We start from the raw sequence: 20,947 nt of genomic DNA, 5'->3' as shown, positions 1-20,947 counted from the left end.
AAGGTAAAAAAAAAAACATTATTTGTGCTATTACAAATTCAGATTTAATGTGAACTCCTTGGCATGCAATTATGTTGATCTTTCATTGTCTGAATTGCCCTTGAAGAACTCAGTGTTTCAACATCAACACCAGAAGCCATCTGAATACAGACAATGTTGTTTCTGTTACCCTGCAACTTGAAAAGACAAATCCCACTTACTCATATCATGGTAGACGGAGGTCGCTTCTTTTGTCAAGAACAAAGGTGGTTTCCGTGGTGACATAATCTCAATTTTCATAAATTCTTCACAACAATGTTTCCACTGGCCTGAGAGAAAAAAGAGAACAATGATTGGAACTTAAACAATTCAGCTTGAAAAAACTGAAGTCGTTAGGTTGTGTTAGGAAACTATCTCCAAAGAAATGCTAAACAGTAAGCATTTACTTTCGCTTAGCAGGAACACTCAGGATGCATTTTCAGTATTTTCAACTCTGATCTCATACCAACTCTCAGCATGCTAAGCTATACTATATATAGTATAGTAGCTTATATGTAAGGTACTACCTTTAATTGAAGCATCTCAGCAGTAGTTATACTATAAACATTAAATATCATAATTTGCCTTCAAATCTCCAACCCCAGTATAAATTCATCACTTTTTTTTTTTTTATCACCCTTTATAAGCTTCCTTAACGTTAAAGTTATCAGGGGATGAACACCAGTATACTCAAGCTGGATGTTATCCAACTGTTAAAGTAAAGGAACAGTTCTGTCTTTAATAGAGGATAACTTCCCTTTTATCTGTTAGCAGACAAGGAAACCTCTTTTTCTATTAATAGATTTTGACCTTAAGGAAAACAAGACACAGTAAAATTACTTTGTTCATACCAATCATTCTAAGTTTTCTGAGCACATTAATTTTAAGAGATTTTTAAAACCAGTGAAGAAAAAATGCATTTAAATGCCAAGTGACCCATTTTCTCTGAACCCAAGGAAAACGTCTTAAAAAAAATCCATGGGTATTCTATCTATAATGAATAAGTACTAGTTCTTTTTACCCCACTCCACAGCTAATTTAAAGAGGATGCCCTAGTTTTTGCTTGGTGTGTTTCTTTAATTGATAGAGCCTCTTCTCATTGTAACTCAGAGCTAAAAAGTAGAAGAAATACAAAATAAAATACCAAGGTCCTACAACCTCAGTTCACTGATTTCATTGGTGTGGCCTCTGATTAAACACTGGTATTTCATTAGTCTACCTCATTCTGTTTTCTGCCCTGATGAAAAGGACTATAAGGAACCAACTGTACTTTGTCAATAACAGCATATCTGACTGTTGTTCTCTGCTCTTAAGAAATTTGTGAGTCAAACTACTAAAGCAGAGGAAAAAGATGAAGACAAGTTAACATATATAGTTCCTTTAATTAATATTTAGTGTTAAACAAGCAACACGATATACCACCTCAATAGCATTTCACTGTCATACCAAGAAGTAAAATTTTTTCTCATGTAAGAACAGTGTTGTTCCAGAGGTTAGCCAAAGTCAGTAAGATATTTAATTTTTTTTTCAGGAAGCTAACCAGTGAAGATCCCCAAACATTGTAGCATTCAACACAAAAAAAAAGACAAGGGATTGGAGTATTTATTTCATTTATATAATTTTACAGAGCCTCAGGTACAGCTGTTACCAGTTTCAAGTAAGCAGTACGTATTTGCATACTGTTCAGCTAGGTGTGCATGCTCCCCTGTGGCAAGGGGTACCAAAACCTTAGAATTACCAACAGAATCAAGTAATCCCTAAAGCAGCAAACAGCAGTTTAATTAATCCATAATGCTGCTGGGCAAGGAACATACATGTCCCTACTTTCAAGGGCTAGCTGAATCTGCATCCTATCCAAAGCCCCAAATGAATCCTACACCCTCACCAATTCCCACTAAGACTTCCAGGCCTCATACATGCTGAATCCCACAAAACCAACACACCACACCACTGACAGGATGCGCAGGTAGAGGTGGACCCTCCCAGCTACAGTGGAGGAAGAGATGGTAAGAATTTAGCAGTCCTTAAAAATATCCAGAACATTGCTAAAAGGGGCCAAGTTCATTTGAGACTGATGGACATGTTCTACTACTGGTTTCCTGCAAAAAGCCAGGCTGAACATGTGGACACCAGTTTAGTTAAATATTTGTCTTCCAGTGGCTTAGACCAGCACCCAATATTATTCCAAAGAACATTTTTCTTCTCGACGTTGCAAACAAAGGATTATGAGGCAATTCCAATTCAAATTGTTCAAAGATTCCTTTGATGTTACGTAACATCCCTCTGGAAGGGCATAGTGCCAGCGCTGCCTGCTTTCTTACTCAGATCATAGAAGTGCTGCCAGAAAGCCTCCATCCAGTTATGAAGTTCTTCCCTACTGTCAGTAGCAAAAAGTTGAGTCACAGCCTCTCCAGACACAGGGTTGATAACAGAAAAGTTATTAGTTCTTCTCTTGAAGTCCTTAGCCACAGCTCGAATTCTGGTTTCCTACAAACGACAAACTGTGGTAATGAGTTATTGCTTCAGCTCATTCATATCAACTTATGGCCAATGACAGTGTAATGGGGGTATAAGTTGGCTTTTTATTTAAAAAAAGAACTAAGTAAGGTCAGTAATTGCTTATGAAAATATTTTCTTATAAAACAATTCAAATGACACAATATATGAAAATACGAGAATGGAGCAGAACTATTGCAGTCTGGGTCTAAATTACAGAATGTATGTTCTGTTTCCTCTCCCTCTGCCTTTACAAGCTCATCTCACTCACACAGCTCATCTTTCTTCATAGCAGTATGGTGAATAACCTATAACAGCAACAGCCAGCTCCTTTCCTCCAAAATCTTCATCTGGACAATCATATTTTTACAGTTAGATCTCCTAACATACTCCTGTGGGTCATTTTTTATGCAATGGATTCTAAACATACATCTATTTTACTTGCATTTCAGTGAATCAGGACGTTCAGGGCTAATGCTACAGTGACAGGTAATTTAAAAAGAAACATAACTTGTCCACATTTAAAGTAGCATTTGTAGAAGTAATTCATACAGTTCTACTGAACAGATTTCCAATGAAAAAAATTTTTTGGTCTAGTATCAAAAAAAAAAATCCTATTTGTCATTTCAAAATTTAGTTTTGCCTTATTTAGAGAGAGCTAGATAGAAACAATTAAAAACATATAATGATAAGTCATTCAGAACTAACAAATCATTAGTTCTAACATTCAACTAATATCACAAACATCATGCAGCAGCACTGTTAGAGATTTTCCCTTCTGTTCAGGTACATAGTTCAACTGATTTTTATCATCTAGACTAGATCCAGTGGTATTTTCATAGTATCTAGTTTCTTTGTTATGGCATTACTACAGTAAAAAATAGCACTTACCACTGACTCAGTGAAAAAACTGTTTATGTATTTTTCACGTGTAAGATACCGAAAGATTTTAGTAGAAGTCTCACAGAGCACAACTGAAAAATTTTCCAGAAAACACTGCTGTTCATCACAATGTGATGAACAAATGAAAATAATTAACACCACTTTATTTACAAAAGTGAAACCAGACCCCCTGAAATATCTTTGCACATACATTTCAACCAGACCAAATGAGCAATGGGCTGTTATAACACTAGCATAGCCCACGAGAGCAGCATGATCCCAAATCCCACTAGGATGATGAGTTTTGGCACCCTAGGACCAGCCAGCCCCGAAGCCTCCTGCACGGTAAGGACATGCAACAGCCAGGTGCTACACAAGGGTGGCACGCAAAGCGCCCTGTGTTTCAAAGGAAGCCGACCGCTACAGCCAGGATTGCATTCAGTGTCTGGGTAGACAGCAAAACTGACCTCCAAGTGGCCTTGGGGCACTCCTCAAGGTACAGTGGGGACAGATCAGCCATGTTCCTTCTTACACAATTCAACCAAATGTCAAAAGTCTGCTACAGATGTCAAATATACACTTACAGAAATTAAGTTTACACACTGGATCCCACGGGGATATGCCTAGTTTCGATACTCAGAAAACCCAAAATTATTCTATAGAATATTCCCCAGATTTTCAACGCATTGCTGAAGTAAACGTTTGAAATAACTAACAGCTGCTTGTAGCATATCTGATGGATATGCTCATTTAAATTCTTCTGTCTAAAAATAGGAGATGAAGTAATTCATCCATAAGTGCTCTATATCCCATTAACTCAGGTAACCATAGATACCAGCAAAAAAAATTAAATCAAATAGATTAACATTTGACAGGTAAGAACTTCAAGCATACCATACACATACAAGTTTATTTAATGATGTTTGCTGCAGGTTTTATTCCACAACTATGTTATTATTCAAAGGAGATAAATCCTCATGCAACATTCTATACCTGATACTTGAATATTTAAAGAGTGATACAAGATGGCATTACAGTAATGGGCTGATGAATTGGGTGAATTACACCATGAGCCCAGCTTCACTTAAAAAAATAAAAAAGTGACTTAAGGTACCATGTTATAAAACTGCCCAACCTTTCGCAGTCTTATAGACAACTGAAGCAAGTCTGCTAACCAGCTGAGCTCTCTTGCTCTTGTAAAGACCAGAACAAGCAGCTGATTGCAGTAGGAAAACTGAGTTGAATCTTGAACTCAAATGACTCCTTTGGGGAGGCTGAGGCTAATCTTACATTCTATATACTTTTTTTTTTTTTGAAGGTGGGGAAAAAGATGATTTTTTTTTTATTTATTTATGTTTAAGCATAATGTAAGTAACAAGCCTTCGTCTATACCTTTCCCCTGCAAATAAAAAAGTTCTTTGCCTGACGACACTTCTCTGGAAAGCTCATCAGTTAAGCAAAGTTAAACAAAAACAAAAGAAAGAAGCTTTTTATTGCTAAGGTGCAGCCATTTCCTGCTAAGCCAACCCTGAAACACTGACGAGCAGAGTTTATAAAGATCACTTCAAGACATCAAAAAAATTACAGTTCTTGAGAAAAATATTGAATAGTCTAAAATCCAGTTCTGTGCATCTGCTCTAAGATTAAACAAACCAAAACGGATATAGCAAATTTCTTCTATGATTTTAATACCAAAAAACAAATCAAGAAATAAAAACACAACACTGAAAACAAAAAATAATCTGTTCATGTGTTGGTTTCTGCTGTAACATTAACTTAAAAATTATGGTTTTCAAAAATAATAATGCATAAGACCAAATCTACTAGATTAGCTTTATTCCCTCCTTTCATCTTCATTGTTTTGTGAACTTGTATTACCGTAACATCCACGTTTCCACTGGATGGTAAGTACTATGGGATAAGTGTAAAATGGAAGAGCAATATTATGATATATTGCTATATCATTCTACCTATCGTCAGTGCAATGCAGCAGCCAAATACCAGGAGGAGGAGACATTATATGACCAGCCAGCACTCCATGGAGCACCAGGGAGCCATAAAGCAGTTTCCTAACCACTTAATTTGAGCATGTGTGTTACAAGGTCCACTGTGTGGTATCTGGGTATTGTATCTGCTTCCCCTGCCACATCCAGTCATTTTCAAGCAGTTGCAGAACTAGACTGAGTAATACAACACGAGATATTTGGGGGCATTTAACTAATCTGTGCTATATTTTCACATGTACAAAGGCTTGTCTAAGTCAGACAGTAGGACAGCAACATTAGTACACACAACACCGATAGTTTCAGGGATGCTCTTAATGCACCAGTGCTGGAATTGTCTGATATTCATAGTAAATATTGTCCTGGCTCCCTAAATGCTCACATTGTTAAGAACTTGTACCAACACCCTTCTGTTCCAGTCCCATGGTGTATGTACTTCTTGGTTTCTTAAAAACACTACACGGTCCCCTTGAAGTTATACTGCTACAGCCATCACTACATTTTCCAACGAATTTCTCTACCTGACCTAACCCAGAACAGGTGCTCCAACAAGAACTGTCATTTGCGGTAAGTCTACAAAAGCATCAGGTTGATTTTCTCCTTTCACTCCTACTACGCTGTTTAGCAATCTGTGAAACCTGAGCCAAAGGCTGAAAACATTTGTTCCTCACCCTGCTCACCTAAACAGCTAGTACAAGCATGGAGATAGCTCTAGGCCTGCTGCACTGCACAGCACCAGATCAAAGAGGGCACTTGCAAAACATGCCAGGGAGGAAATCATGGGCCTGCGTTAATTTGAAGTGATGTCCTAGAATTCCTGAAGCTTTCACATATATGTCACAAAAGAGTTTTATAATATATGAAGGAGCCACAACAGGATACTGAGCAACAAATGTGAACTGTTGGTACATGCACCTATTTGCTAAACTATCATGTGTAGGCAAAGCCTTCATTATTCATTTAAAACTAAAGAAAGCTACAAAATCTTAGGAACTGGACCATAAGAAACATTTCTTGTTCAACTTGGACTCCAGCAAATTTTCTTCGCTACAGAAAATGCCATTTCTCTTTTCCTACTTAGTTGTGCAATATAATGTTATTATTACATTTGGCTGGAACAATAATAGTAACACTTGCATAATAGGAACTGCAGAGCCATTCTTGCTCAACAGTGGTAGCAGTGAAGTCATCTGAAGTTGAAGTAATGACTTTGGTGGTCTTAATAGCTTTTTCAAGTCTCAATTCAAAGGGATGGGAAATAAGGTTATCAGTGTGAATATTTTCCAGAGAGTTTCTCATAAATCCAGATGACTTCATTGCTTTTCAGAAAGTATCTTGCAATTACATGTAAAGGACCAGCTTCACGTTACAAATGACAGTACCACATATGCAAATAGAAGACATTTAGTTAGGACATCTAGAGTTGATTTTCAATTTCAACTTTGGTTTTGAAATTGCTGTTTCAATAACAACATGTAGCAGACAAGCCCATATGATTGGCTTGTGTTCATTTAATCTGTAAGACAGTTTCATAATAAAAGAATCAAAAATCTACAGCCATTACATTATTTTCAAGAGAAACTGTTTAAGTACTGAAGTATCCAAATGTATTAAATTGCATTTTTTTCTGGCTTTAATATCAGTAAGGATTCATAGTCTCCTTCTCCAGCAGCCTGACATTTCTGCAAAATGGTAAGAGATACATGATTTATGTACCTCGTACATGTTAGCTGTAAGGATACTCTGCCAACATACAAACAGTCTCCCAGCAAAAACTTACTAAGCTGGATTTTAGATTCTAACTGTACTGGTAACTCAGAGGAGTAAAACGCCTTAGGAGAATATGGTTAGTTTAAAAGGAAAAGCAAAACAAGGATATAGACCAAAGCAGCAAACCCTAAGGAAAGGGTAGAGAGATATCCTGACAGATAATTTTAAAAAATATTCCTGTTACATTTTAAACTATGGAATTAGTCACACTATATTTTACTAAAATTTACCGTTTCCTAACTGATATTGTGAACAACCAGAAAATAGATAGAGTTATGACAAAGTTTGACTAGCATAATTAAAAGTGATTGAAGAAGTATGCAACTGAAACTGCTTGAATATGTACTGTGGTGTAAACTTTTTTAATGAACTGAAAGAAAAACATGGCTTTGTTAAAATAAGGCACTAGCAGAAAGGTGTTTTTAATTAAGGAATCAATTTAAAACATAGCACATTAAAAAATCCGAACAAAAGCAGTTCATATTGTTATCCCTAGTTTAAATGTTTGGTATATATAGAGATTTTACTCTATGTGAGAATGCAATCACAGTTTCCAGGAACTTTAAAGCCACCAAGAGCTGATATTACTGTTGTAAGAAGCAGTTCTTTGTTACTTTATGTTCCTACACATTGCCAATCCTGCCCCAGCTCCTTCCGCGTACAAATGCTTGTGTGGTCATGTAGAGATCTGGATAAAAGAATGCATTAAAGAGAATCATGGTTGAAGCCAACCCTTCCCCCCAGCTGAGCTAATTTTAACCCACATCAGTTCCCTACTCCAATTCATCAGTCAGCTGCCCTACTGCCTGCCCAGCATACAGCAGCACAGCAGCCAGAACAAGACTGGGAAGGGGGAGAGCTTCTTTCAGAGTCACCGTTGGCATCAAGCGGTCACACAAGTACAGCACCAGAATCCAGATCAACCCATGCCTAACACAGTTCCCAAATGTTTCTGTCTACTTATGCAAGATGAATCCAGCTAAGCCAATTGCAATTTACGTTAAATTCCTCTGCTCATCCTTATGTGATACTAACTCTTGATGACCGCACCAAAAACAGTTTTTGAAAGCATCTGTTAACTCTAATGCTCTCCATTCTAAAAGGTCCTTACAGTAACATTCCTAAATTAAATATGTAAATAGTTATTTAAAATTAAATACTTAACATTTTTAGCCAAATAGAAACATTTTAAGTTTTAAATTCAGAGTTTGCCTATCAGGGTACAAAACCCAGTAATAATGCTGTAAAGAACGTCCAAAGTTATTGTGCCCTGTACAAAAACAGTATTAAGAAAAGCAGCTTATTTTAAAGCACTAAAATATTTTGAACAATTTTCCAGTTCTCCCTCTAATTAAGACTGTGGCCAAATAACACAAAACAACAAAAAAGGTTTTGTTAAAATTCCACCTTGCTGAGGACAAAAGCCTCCCAGAACATTGCTAAGTGACTGCAGACAATGGAACAGCCATATAACAAGTTATCACTTTTCCTAAGGAAAAACATCCTCCTTTTCACCTTTATGTTCAACAGTTTAGCGCAATAGAAGGAACTTATATCCACAGCTAAGACATTTAATGCCCTTGCAAAAAAACTCAGCGACTGCAAATTTCACTGAAGCATATCCCACTGACATCCTACCTATAAAGCTTTCTGCATACCAGCAGCTTAGAGCCAAAACGACTGTAGGTGTATGTCTTAAAACAAAAACCAACCTCTTCCAAAATAATAATTATAGAAAAACACAGGCAAACAAAAAAAAAGCCCCACATACAATCATTTTTACCTTGTTGATGGAAACTGTCAATGCTGGCTCCAGTTTAGCCTCAATTTCTTCTGGTGAGTAATAACAAAAGAGCTTTCCACCTCTCAGTACGCAGTACAGCCTCCTCCAGCTAGTTAAACTTCCTATCATTTGCTAAAGAGAAGAAGCAGAGAATTGCCAGCCATAAACTACAAATTAAGAGCATAGTATGAGGTACACACAGATTAGCCTGTGTGATCAAAAATACTTCTCTACACTGAATTAATTCTTTCTTAAAACAAAGGCCTTCTGTTGCAGAACACTTCAGAATCACCATTTTTTTTAAATGCTAGCAATAGTTTAAATGTCTTTTGGTATTTTACAGTTTTCCCAGATTAATTGTCTTATGACACTCACAATACAGAATCTACTGGTTCACACAGACTGAAGCCTAGAATTGGTGTCTACAGTAAGAAAAAGATCACCTTTATTAACTACATTATTAAACAACAGAAAAAATAAAAAGAGTATTTCACTTTGGAAGTATGCAGTATATTCAAAGATATTTGTCTAGGATCCCACACTCTCAAATGATTTTTTGAACAGCTTTCATAGATGCATTATAGTTTCATGACCAGTTTAGACCATATAATTTAGTACTCCCGAAGAAGAACCAGCCCCTCCGCTTATCACCATCTTGTTTGCCTAGTTGTGCAACGAACCGAAACAGAGAAGTAAACTGAGTTCACATGAATCATTTTTGGAGGGATGAATTTAAATATTGTTCCCCAGTTGGATTCACCAACTACACGAGAGGTACATGCAAGGGTGGGAGCAATGGGACTATTAGGTCTGCTGCTGTCAAGTACCAGCCTAAAGGGATTCTGAAACAACTGTACTTGATCTGTATTTAATAGCCTAAATAGTTTTACTGATAAGCACATGAAGTAAACATTTATTTCTTGACTATTAGCCACTGTTTGTAAACAGTGAACAAAAAGATGCTGTTTATAAATAGTGACTGTCAGGTAGAATCTCCTCCCTTGCTAGAGGCAGGACAGGTAGAAAAATATGCTTCTCAAGAAACCACTCCAGGAAAAAACAAATGCTTTAACAGCGGAGTGTAAGTGACAGCCATTAACAGAAGAGGATATAAACACAAACAAGATCTTATTACCTGCTGATTCAAAAATCCTGCCATCATGTCCCTAGTCATACAGGAAGGCTGTGCAACTAAACGGCAGCACATGTTTCCATACAGGGGGAGCCAAAAAGAAGATTCCTCTGGGAGAAAAGACCAGACCAAAAAAAAAAAACAAAACACCAAGCAAACAACAAAAACACACACAAAAAAACAGTTCTGAATATTTCCCATAAATACATAGTTTAACTTCTTACACCCATTTTTGCATAAATAAGCACTTTACATTCAAATAGACTTCATCCCTTAAGATTAGATTGAGACTGATCTTTAGTAAGTTGTTTGTTTTTTTTTTTTTTTTTAAATCATCAGAAGCTCTAAAAGAATTTCAAGTAAAAATGGAGATAGTGTTCTGCAAGAACAAGTTATTCTTACAAAAGAAATCTAGCTCTAAATCTAATTTCAGAGCTAGAAACACTTTGAAAGATAGAGCACACTGGCCACCTCATCCAAGTAGGATCTCTGAGCCCAACCCAACTGGGGCACGGCTTTTTATGTGAGCACTTTGCTCCAGATTGTTTATTAAGACTTGAATTTGTATCTACTTCTGTCTTCTGCACTAGAAAAGTATTCAGGATTCCAAGGAATTACCAATAAATTGCAGCCTCTCTCCTCACTCAGCTCTGCTATGCCAAAGGCATTCTCTTCTGTAATTAGAAGCAGGTAAAGCAACGTTCCATTGACATGACTCTGTCTTTAGTCATGTTTTAGAAATGCTTGTAATGAACCAAAATACCCAGGTATGTCATTTCTCACCAGACTAAGTTATGTAAATTAATGATAGAAAAAGAAATGTGAAGAAGAAAAAGTAGAAAAGAGTAATAAAGAAAGGCTTACAAATTAATATCAGAGATACTTAGAATTTTTCACCTAAACCTTCAAGAAACAAATGTCCCATAAATCTTCAAGTTTATACTTATTCAGAATGAATGAAGTGTAAAGAATTAAATTCTCTTCCGGATCAAATCTACCCATGTAAAAGATGAAGTTCCCAGAAGTGACAGTCAGCTACAAAGGCCCGTGTCTTAGTTTAAAAATTAGAGGGTGGATTACAGAAAGGGCTATCCTTTAAGAAAATAACAGATGAAGTACGAAAAAACTGTACTCTTGCTACTTAAAATATCACCTTCACTTGCAGCATAATCACAGTACCTAAGTTAGCACCTTGCTTGACTGCTGCCAGCGGCAATTTGTACTGTCCCAGAAGTGAAAGGCAGCGACCAAGGCAATTTGCAAGCACACATGCTTATGTCCTGTGCTAAATCTAGGCCTGAAACAGCCTAGCTCAACTGAAGCTTATTTTATTTTATTTAAAAAAAATTCATTCTGATGAGGAAAAAGCTGTTCTTCACTCTGATACCCTTCCCTAGTTGTGAGGAAGGGGGAAATAATTTGTATATGTCTACAGTTCACATACGATCAAGATGCAAATGACAGAAGAAACTCCCAAATGAATTAAATTTTCATCTGGACTTGAAATTTTATCAACTTATAGTTTATTCAGCTGTGTATAGATGCCTGTTTTAGAACAGTTAAATATTTTATTTAAAGTTGTTCTATATTAAATATAAAGAAAAATAGTCTCTTTAAACTCTTTAGTTTACAAAATAGAGAAATGCAGAATGTTTCTGTTTTATTTCCTTAAATTGGTACCATATGTACTTACCATTTCCTGTAATGGTAAGGTTGTGGGTCCTGAAACCATTTTCAGCACTCTCCAGCCCCAAAGTGGTATATGCTAACAAGTTGTACTTTGCTCCACTGTATGTGAAAGAAAAGGCACAATTAAGTCATTTCTGCTTTGCATGGCGCAGGCGGAAATTAAAGGGAGTCTAGAGGTGCCCAAGAACACATTTGATTACAGGGGCATGCTGAGATGCAAGGCAGCACCTGCTGGTGACCACAGGTTGCTATCCCTAAGCTTCTTCCCACAGAACTCCCACATCTCCAGTTTTCCTTGTAAATGAAAACTGTCCCACAGTCTGGTCAGCTGATTCCTGTATCCTTATCTCTGACCTTGCCTCCACCCCATTGTGGTGTTCTCCCCCTTTCCCTTTCTGGGGGGGGAAGTGAGAGAGCAGTTGTGGTGGAGCTCAGCTGCCCACCTGAACAAAACCACCACACCCACGTGGTAGCCCATTCCCTCCCACCCCATGAGGCCTCATCAGCTCGGTCCCCTCAGCAATTCCCATGCCCACCTCCCTCAGACCCACCACCTGGGAGGAGATGGCTCATGTTGCCACTGCCTCCGAGCTGGCTCAGGTGTACCGGTGCACCAGTCGCTGCCAAGCCCAGGCACAAGGGCTGTGCTTTCCACGCCTCCTGCACCTTGAGGATGCTAGAAGCATCTCTCTTCTCTGGTCAGACACCAAACAACTTTTAATAGGTTTGCAGATTTTATTCCTAGGCCTAAACCAACCAAATTTGGTAGTAGGTTCAAAATTAGTATAACCAATAGAACAACTGATGACAAGCTTTTTAAAAAAACAGGTTTAAAAATTAAGAAGTTTTATACTGCTTTTCTATGTTACTCTGCTCTTTCACTTTGACTGTGTAGATTAAATATAAACAACTTTTATAAAGCATATATACACACACACACTTAACAGTATCCAATAGTTTGAATCTTTGCATGCAGAAAATAAATCTGTGTAGAAATCCTACAGCCAGTTTTGTAGCATGAAGGACTATCACTTATTGTGCTTACAGGTTTCAGAATGCTATACCTTTGTTTTAGATTTTGCCGGGGGGGGGGGGGGCGGATTTAAAAAATCACATTTGCAATTCAGCACAGTATGCGGTATGCAGTTCTTAGAATAAACCAGTATAAATTTGGTACGTTTAACCTTTTTCCCCAAATACTCTTCAGACAGAGTAACAGATTTACAGTCTAGCAATGCAGTAAGAATTCCACCTGGCTAATAGCAGTTTAAACAAAGTTCACATGAAAACAAACCACTTAGAATCACTAACTACTCCCCCTAACAGGATCTAGCATTAAATCCCTAAAATATCTTCTGTATAGCATAAGATAGCTTAGAGCAAAAGGTGAGAACAGAGTACTGAACTGACATCACTAAAAAAAATATATATGTTTTCCAAATGTTCTTTCCTAATAGCAGAGTAAGCACATACTGTTTTAAAATCGTTGGCTCTGCAGAGGAAAAAGGCAGATGCCTACCTAGCCCTAACCCCAATGAAAGAAGAGGCAAAAATAATAAGACCGTTAGCAGGGAGGTCTGTTACACATCTAATTCAAGGCAAAAAATAGAAAATTAAATTCACATTCTGGGTAAAGAACCACTGCTATGAAACATTTCAAGAGGGCAATCTGAACAAAAACTCATCAGCATTTGAATATATTCCTTCCTAGACTGCTCCCTAACAAAAGATTCTCCACTTGTTATGTTTTGCCATCCAGTTAAGCTATACACTACCAGTCTACTTAAGCAGTACAAAAAGGTTCAGTTTCTTCTCACAGATAAAACTTCTGTGCTGATTTTAGTTATTTTTTCTAAAGCATGACTAATTACCACAACAACCTTGCCAAAAAAAATCAGCTACTTCACTTTTAAAATATGCTTCACAGTAACATTTTCTTTCTGAAACATAACAGTCATTCCTTTCAGCCAACTTCAATATAATTTAGAAGTTTTATCTGCAACTGTTTTTCAAATTTAACAGGCTAATCAGGATTATTGAGTGTGTTTTGCCTATACTTTTCACAGAAGTAGCTAACTGCCTTAAATGGCAGCTTCTTTGTACAGCAAAGAACAATCTGCCTGCTGCAGCTCATACACTGCTTTGCATATCTGTAATATTTTTCCACTTAATAACTTTGCAAAAAAAAATATCCCCAGCCTGCCTATGGCAAAGGCTCATTGTTAAACCTGTTTACTGATCAAGAGGTAGAGGCCCTGATGTTGCTAAGCAGACACTTGCACAAGGTATATCTATATCACCCTATTATCAATGCATATTAATTAATACAGCTCAGATTCCAGAACCTGTTCTGGAATATTAATCTTACTGTTAAAAACCCCAGTCTTATTTTACTCATCCAGATATACACAGCGGAAGATTTGCAAGTCAAAAAAATGCATAAGATGTTCAACTTCCAATCACATCTTAAATAATAAAAGGTGAAAATAAATATAATCTTCAGGTCATAAAAAGCACCCAAATATAAAGATGTTGCAATTAGATCAGACTATGTTCTTCCAGCAAAATATCAACATGAATTTTCCAGCTCAAAGATAGGACACTGAAGCCATGCCTCTAGCCCAAAGGAAGACAATACGTAATGGGCAGTAGCAACAAGCCCATGTGGAATCCAGTTCTGCAAGTGAATAAATTTGTGCTGCAAGGAGTCTCTCTGATGACTTTGTCCAAGCGCAACTGCTAGAATTCAGTAGTATAGCTGCACTAAGCATTTTTCTTCTACAACAAACGTAAATAATAATAATAAAAAATAACAGAAAAATGAAGCAGGCAAAACCGCATAAAAATGAAAAGATAGATAACTAAAAACAGAGAGAATAATAATATAACTGATATTAACAAGCTGAAGCAACCATTCAAAGCATTTTGTCACCAAGCTTTTCCAAGAAGTAACAAGTCCAACAGTCTCCTCACTAAACAGGGAGCCTTCTAAGCCAAGGAGTTTGACACAGAGGGATCACAGTTTCTGGAAAAGGGACCACCTCATCCCACGTGTGCTCTGAGAAGAAAAGGCCCATACAAATGGAATCTACAGATAAAAGGTGCTCTTAAAATACAGAAATTTCCCTTTTTTGTTGTTGTGGTTTAATTTCACCTGCTGGACCAGTAAAATTCTCTGGGAACACTTGAAAGATGCAATCTCTCATACTCATTAAGTGCTACATACCAAGGCCTTAATAATAAAAATCCCAAGAGCAGACTATCAAAAAAATTGACAACTTATTTTCTGCATTTACACTTTGCTTTCCGAGAATCTTTTTTAATCAGCTAGCAAAGCCATTATTAAACACATCATTACTCATTCAATTCTGTTAAGAAATAACAGTCACTGTGAGATGATGATTTACAGTAGAAAAATCAAACAAAGATGGAGGAAAGCAAAATATAATAAATTACAGTTGAGAAACCCAAAGCAAAACCCAAGGGAGGAGGCAGCTGTTTAGACTGTCTACTGGTGCTTCTTCCTCAACAAACAGATGATCTATAGTCAAGCAAGTATGGCCAGCAAATAAGCTTGTGGTTATATCTTAAACAAACTGTACCTAACGCCATCACCCAGCTGGAGCCTGTGGAAAGCACATCCACCTAAGATGATGCACGTTGAAATACACATTGTCATTAGGTGGAACACACTGGAAAGTTAGTGATAAAATTTGCCTTGCTCTATGGCTAAGATCTCTTGGATGTGGATTTTTCAATAAAACACTAATATCAGTACACAGTAATATCAGCTGGACAAAGACTATGCTTTAATAATCCTTTTATAATCCAGGCAAACAGATATATAAAGCAAGACTAAGACTTTTCTCAACACCTGGTAAGAATTAGACATTGATTCCCTACTGTTCAGCCACCAGAGTGGAAGAAGAAAGAAAAGGTAATACCTTGTAACAATTACCTTCTTAAAAATTAAAAAAAAATAAAACAATATTAGCAGTACTTACAATTTAGGTACTTGGCCTGCTTAAATCACAATGAAATTAAAATAGCCTGCAAATACTAGTAGGCAGTTAACTTCATTAAAAATGCATGAAAGACTTAAGATTTTTTTTTTTAAAGGAAACATAGGTGAATTACTGGGAAAAGCACATATTTCTATGAACATGAGAAACCAGTAAGTGTTTTTAAAATGTTCCATGCTAAAGTCAATTAAGGACATTTCTGTTAAGCAGCTAGCAACTGTGAAATACCCTAGCCAGTCCACAGTTTCACTGAAAAGCCAGCAAGTGGAAAGGCCCCCACGTGCTCAGCAGCAGCCCAGACACAGCAAACAACCCTGTCAGCTTCATTAGAGGAAAGGGTGCAAGAAAGGTTTCTCCTGCCTACACACCACACTTTGACATTTCACAGAACCTGTAACTTGAAGACATGTCTACCGTCCTGTAAAGAATGAGCAAAATTACCTAGGTACAAGAATGATATGCGGGAAGGAGTAAAGGGGAAAGGGCAGGAATACAACAGGTAGACACACAGAGGGACGCAGGCAGACAGATCACACAATTTTGATTTCTTCCAGAGATCAAAATATTACTGAGTTTGCAAATAATAGTGGATTTACCAGGTGTACAGAAGAAAGATGAAGTCTACTTGCATGGTTAAAGATCAGAACCAGGCCCCAAGGCTGAGCTACATTGTTGGAATTCACACCTACTTTCTCATTTCCTATTTAATTTTTTTCCACCTGGTTAAGTACAAAAATAATCACTTTCTTGGCAATTTTCCAAATATTGACAATATATTTAGCCCATTTCTATTTTAAAAGTATGATAAAAATCATAATATCCATATGTAGGTCTTACTGTATGACTGGGTCAGTGAGCAAAAGGGACTCAGCGCTGTCTTCTTCCAGTGCAGCTTTGAGTTTCTTCCCTGTAGCTTTGCTGAGGGATGTTTTAAGCTTCTTTGCTAATTTCTTAGGAGTGTTTGTCACATATAAAGACTCCTCTGTACAGCAGCTATACACTTCAACCTTCACCTGGAAATCTGGTCCTGCTTCATCACTGAAGGAGGTGAGGAGTAAGTTTCAGAGTATTTGTTAATAAACCTAGTATTACACAGCCAAGGAATGCTGCTGCTACAATATATACATTAAATAACATATTGCTAATCAAGGGAAGGATTTATATCAGATTCAGACAAAGATATTCATTAAAATGTAATTCAAAACTAGAGTACACATCAGTAACTTTCTGCTGAAGTCATGAGATGGATGTTTTAATTAAACCATAAACAATTGCAAACAGGAAATTCAATGTTTAGGTTAAAAACTGGAATAAAAACACAAAAATCATGTTATGGAAATACACAGGCAAGACATGCAAACACACTTCAATCTGCCCTCTACTGTTATGCAAAAATCACATGGCTGAAAACCTGTTGTGCCTCTGATCCCAAATCAGATTGAACTGTTTTAGCGATATCATAGTTGCACCCTCGCCTCTTCACGGGATTTTTATTTTTAATAATATCTCACTCACAACCAGCACATTTGTCGTTCATAGCATCAATTACCTGCTGCTGCGATCTGCCCACACCCTGTTGTCTGTTTTCAATTCTACCAATTCTCATATTCTCATGCCTAGTCAAACCAGAAGCCTAACCTCATCTTTCAGGTACAAATCATTCATTACGTATCCATAAGGAAATTATCCTAAAGGCTCTTGTAAGTTTTCCTTTATCTCTGGGCATACAAGGGAAGTCTGAATGACTTTTCCCACTGTATTTCACAGAAAATCATAGTGGTCATTTCTCCAAGAACAGTTGCATCTTTCAAGAATCAAATTTAAATCTTTGCCCCTACTCTTAACTTGAACAAGTATTAAAGAGCAAGTCTGATTTATGGATCCGTGCTCTCTCAACTACTCAGTTTTCAAGATCTTGATTTAAAGTTTCAGTAGTTCTAGATTTCCAGTCAGTCTCCCTCAGGAGACTGAATCTAAATTGCTAATATAAAAAATAAAGCAGCACACAAGAAAAAATAGAAAAAGAGAAATAGTTAAGTGTCTCTCAAGACTCTTTAAAATGTATAAAGTAACATAAAAGTAAATAAGAACACCTTTCTATTCCTTTCCAGGTTACCTTTAAAGATAAGTAATTTCCTGTCTAGTATTCTTCCACTATGAGGGCTGTAGATGTAACACATGCTCAAATAGGTATAACAGAACATGAGGTGTGGAAAGTAACATCCGATTTAAGAAAACTGTGACTTTGGGGAACATCAAAAGAGACCATAGCCTGCTGCACAGAATACCTAAAACATTGGATGCAACATTCATGCCTACGGAAGTTTATTTTTATAGTGCTTTCCGTTTTTCATATTTATATGATTTTGTCCATGAGTTACAAGTTTGTTTTATCTTTAAATAAAATGACTCAGCATGGGAAAAAAAATAAAACAAAAGAAAAGAAACAGTTCAAGTGGTATATCTACAGCCAGGATCATTCTCTACATAAAAAAACCTTACGGAGGTGGGGATCCACCACCCACTGAAATTAACAGAAACTCTACTGATTCCTTTGCTCACAGGAAAACTTAGTGGACCTCAGCCAACCATATTCAGTCATATACACTTCCAAAAGTAAACAGGGATATTTGTATTTTATTCAACACAGAGAAATTATACTCACAATATGGTTACATTTTCAAAACAGATATCTGTTATTGCTTTATCCACAATAGCCACCTCTGTATCAAAAACCTCAGCTCCCATTCGGAACAAACAAAACACTGCGTAGCGCTGTGATCCTGGGAAGAGTCCAATAAATGTTTTATTACACCTATAACACATCACAATACTAAATGCTTCCAGTAAACAACAAAGAAGAAATGGCAATTTGAACATCTAAGAAATTGCCCTCAAATTATTCCCACCATAAGTTTTATATCATAGGATTTTATGTTAATTGAACTTTTAAAGCTACTGTATAGATACAACATTCACATACCTACCTCTGCTTAACTTTTTTTTTTGTCTGATATCTAGTGGCAGTTTATGCTAATAACATCAGAAACGTTAGTAGAAATTCCATTTTGTTTAATGGAATTCATTTAAGAAAAAAAGAAAATTGTTACAGAGTCAGTATCATTTTATGAACGTACTATATAGGATTAGACTATTTTGCCATGCTTAGCCCCTCCGACCCTATTGAAAATCAAACTGAAATCAATGCCACATGACAGCTGTAACGGATTTGGGGTTAATCTCCATGACACAGCAAAATGCATGTAGTTGAAGACTATCTAATAATCCACTCAAAACTAACAGACAACTTTCATTTAAATTTCTCACTGGAAACAACCACCAATATACCCTTTCAAGTGCAGACAATGCATAGAACAATATGTTTAATTGGGAGTTTATTAGCTATCCAGTTAATAACATCACTATGCTTTGATTCCTCTGGAACGTCTCCTCTGCAGGACTTTTTAAAAAACTAGGGTTTAATTATACAGAACCATAGGACTTTGAACTACCTCAGCTTGCTACAATCAACAACTTCAAGTTAAGAGCTACTATGCAACAAGCAGAGTAAAATATGGACCTACAGAAAGATCAAAAAAACAGGGCTGAGGTCAGTACGGACTTCCCCATGCAGTTTTAAGCAATTGCTTATGCCTGTAAATTTATCTTAGTAGTTCATTATGTTACATACTTTCTTTATTGCTGAAGTGATCAGAATCTTTCCACATTAATGGTATTCGGATATCTAAAGAGAGAAAAAAGACAAGGAAATTAAGGTCTGGGCAATACTGCAAAAACTGTGTTCAAAATAAAATACAAAAAGTTTATTTTTTCTTTTCCTAGTGTTATGGAGGTAACAGGACCTTTTACCCAATGAACAGTAGAACTATTTCAATTTTATTATCAACATCAAAAAAATAGATTAGTTCAATCTGAAGTGACATTTTCTTTCATAAATTATGCTAGCATAAAGACTATTTTAAACCTAATTTGAAAGTACCCTAAATAACATTTCAGAATTGCTGTGTAACATAGTTTTGAGAGGTATTTTAGTCCATTATTATGCAAAGATGTAAACTGAAACTCTGCTTGCCTGGTGCTGGAAACCACTCCTCCAACTGGAAGAGGAAAAACTTCCAGTTTTAATGGAAAAATCAGGATACTGATATTGCAAGCATTTAAGGCTTGTTTTGCTAACCACAGAGAAAATACCACTTGCAATCACATATCCAGTTAGAATAGTCTTAGTTGGCATAAAAAGACCATAGAAACTTTTTTTTTTAAATAGAAAATATCCTTCTATACCAGGACCGCAGCAAAGAGGCAATTACAGAAACATTATTTTAAATCATGCCTGTCATTTTAATATTAAGAAAGTATTTTCTTCGACAAGCTTTATAGTTTATCTACTCAATCCAATACAGCACTGAGTTATATTTTTCTCTAGTTTTGAGGGCACAAGTTTATATCCAAAGTTTCTTACTTGTCCCTTCTTACAAGCTAAATGCAGTGGGGGCTCAACTAATCCAAAGTCGGTTTCTTAAGTACAACATGATGTTGTTTAAAAGTATATGCAATATATTAAGTGACACAGGATGGCAGCAGTGAACAGCAATACCTCAGCTGTCTTTTGATAAAAATCTTCGATATTGTTATGCAGGAGCATTGCTGACTCCACTGCTCATATGAGGATAATGGAAAAATCCACATACAGTATGCTAGGATGCCAAACAGTAATGCTATTTTTCCAACAGATTATTTGTCATGTATTCCCACAGGGAATTACACACACAACTTCTCATTGATTTCAGTAAAGCTACATAAACACAGTCACTGTTTCAGAAGTTAAATTAAAGGAAAAATATTAATTTAAGCTAATTTTGATTATGTTACTATGGGACATCTCATTAAAGATGACATTTACATTTTGAAATTTGCTAATTCATCTAATTTTAAAAGTGTTCATGAAATCTAATGAACTTTCACAGTGAACTATCAGTATACAGCTTTAGACCACCACAATTTCCTAAAAATCAAAGCGTCACCCTTTTCTGAAACTGCCTTTCATTTCTAAAGATGTATTTGCATAGTAAGCACTTTTTAAAGCCTTTAATTATTTTTAGAGTAAGGAAACAGATAAAAATAGGTTCCT

At 36.5% G+C, this 20,947-nt stretch overlaps 1 protein-coding gene across 2 annotated transcripts in view; it reads right to left on the bottom strand.

Annotated features, from left to right (window-relative positions):
• The window catches only part of RTKN2 (rhotekin 2), a 106,028-nt gene that overhangs the window by 6,672 nt on the left and 78,409 nt on the right, over positions 1–20,947 (bottom strand). For both annotated transcript variants that reach the window (XM_050711978.1, XM_050711979.1), the window contains 8 exons: positions 19,487–19,540; positions 18,461–18,578; positions 16,633–16,833; positions 11,778–11,872; positions 10,088–10,194; positions 8,953–9,084; positions 2,340–2,505; positions 201–308 (listed from right to left, as the gene is read on the bottom strand). In XM_050711978.1, coding sequence (XP_050567935.1) covers positions 201–308; positions 2,340–2,505; positions 8,953–9,084; positions 10,088–10,194; positions 11,778–11,872; positions 16,633–16,833; positions 18,461–18,578; positions 19,487–19,540 — 981 coding nt within the window. The remainder of the gene's footprint in view (positions 1–200; positions 309–2,339; positions 2,506–8,952; positions 9,085–10,087; positions 10,195–11,777; positions 11,873–16,632; positions 16,834–18,460; positions 18,579–19,486; positions 19,541–20,947) is intronic.

This window comes from Cygnus atratus, chromosome 7, assembly GCF_013377495.2.
Source record: "Cygnus atratus isolate AKBS03 ecotype Queensland, Australia chromosome 7, CAtr_DNAZoo_HiC_assembly, whole genome shotgun sequence".
Classification (NCBI taxonomy): Eukaryota; Metazoa; Chordata; class Aves; order Anseriformes; family Anatidae; genus Cygnus; species Cygnus atratus.
This window is presented reverse-complemented; position numbering and strand designations above follow the sequence as displayed.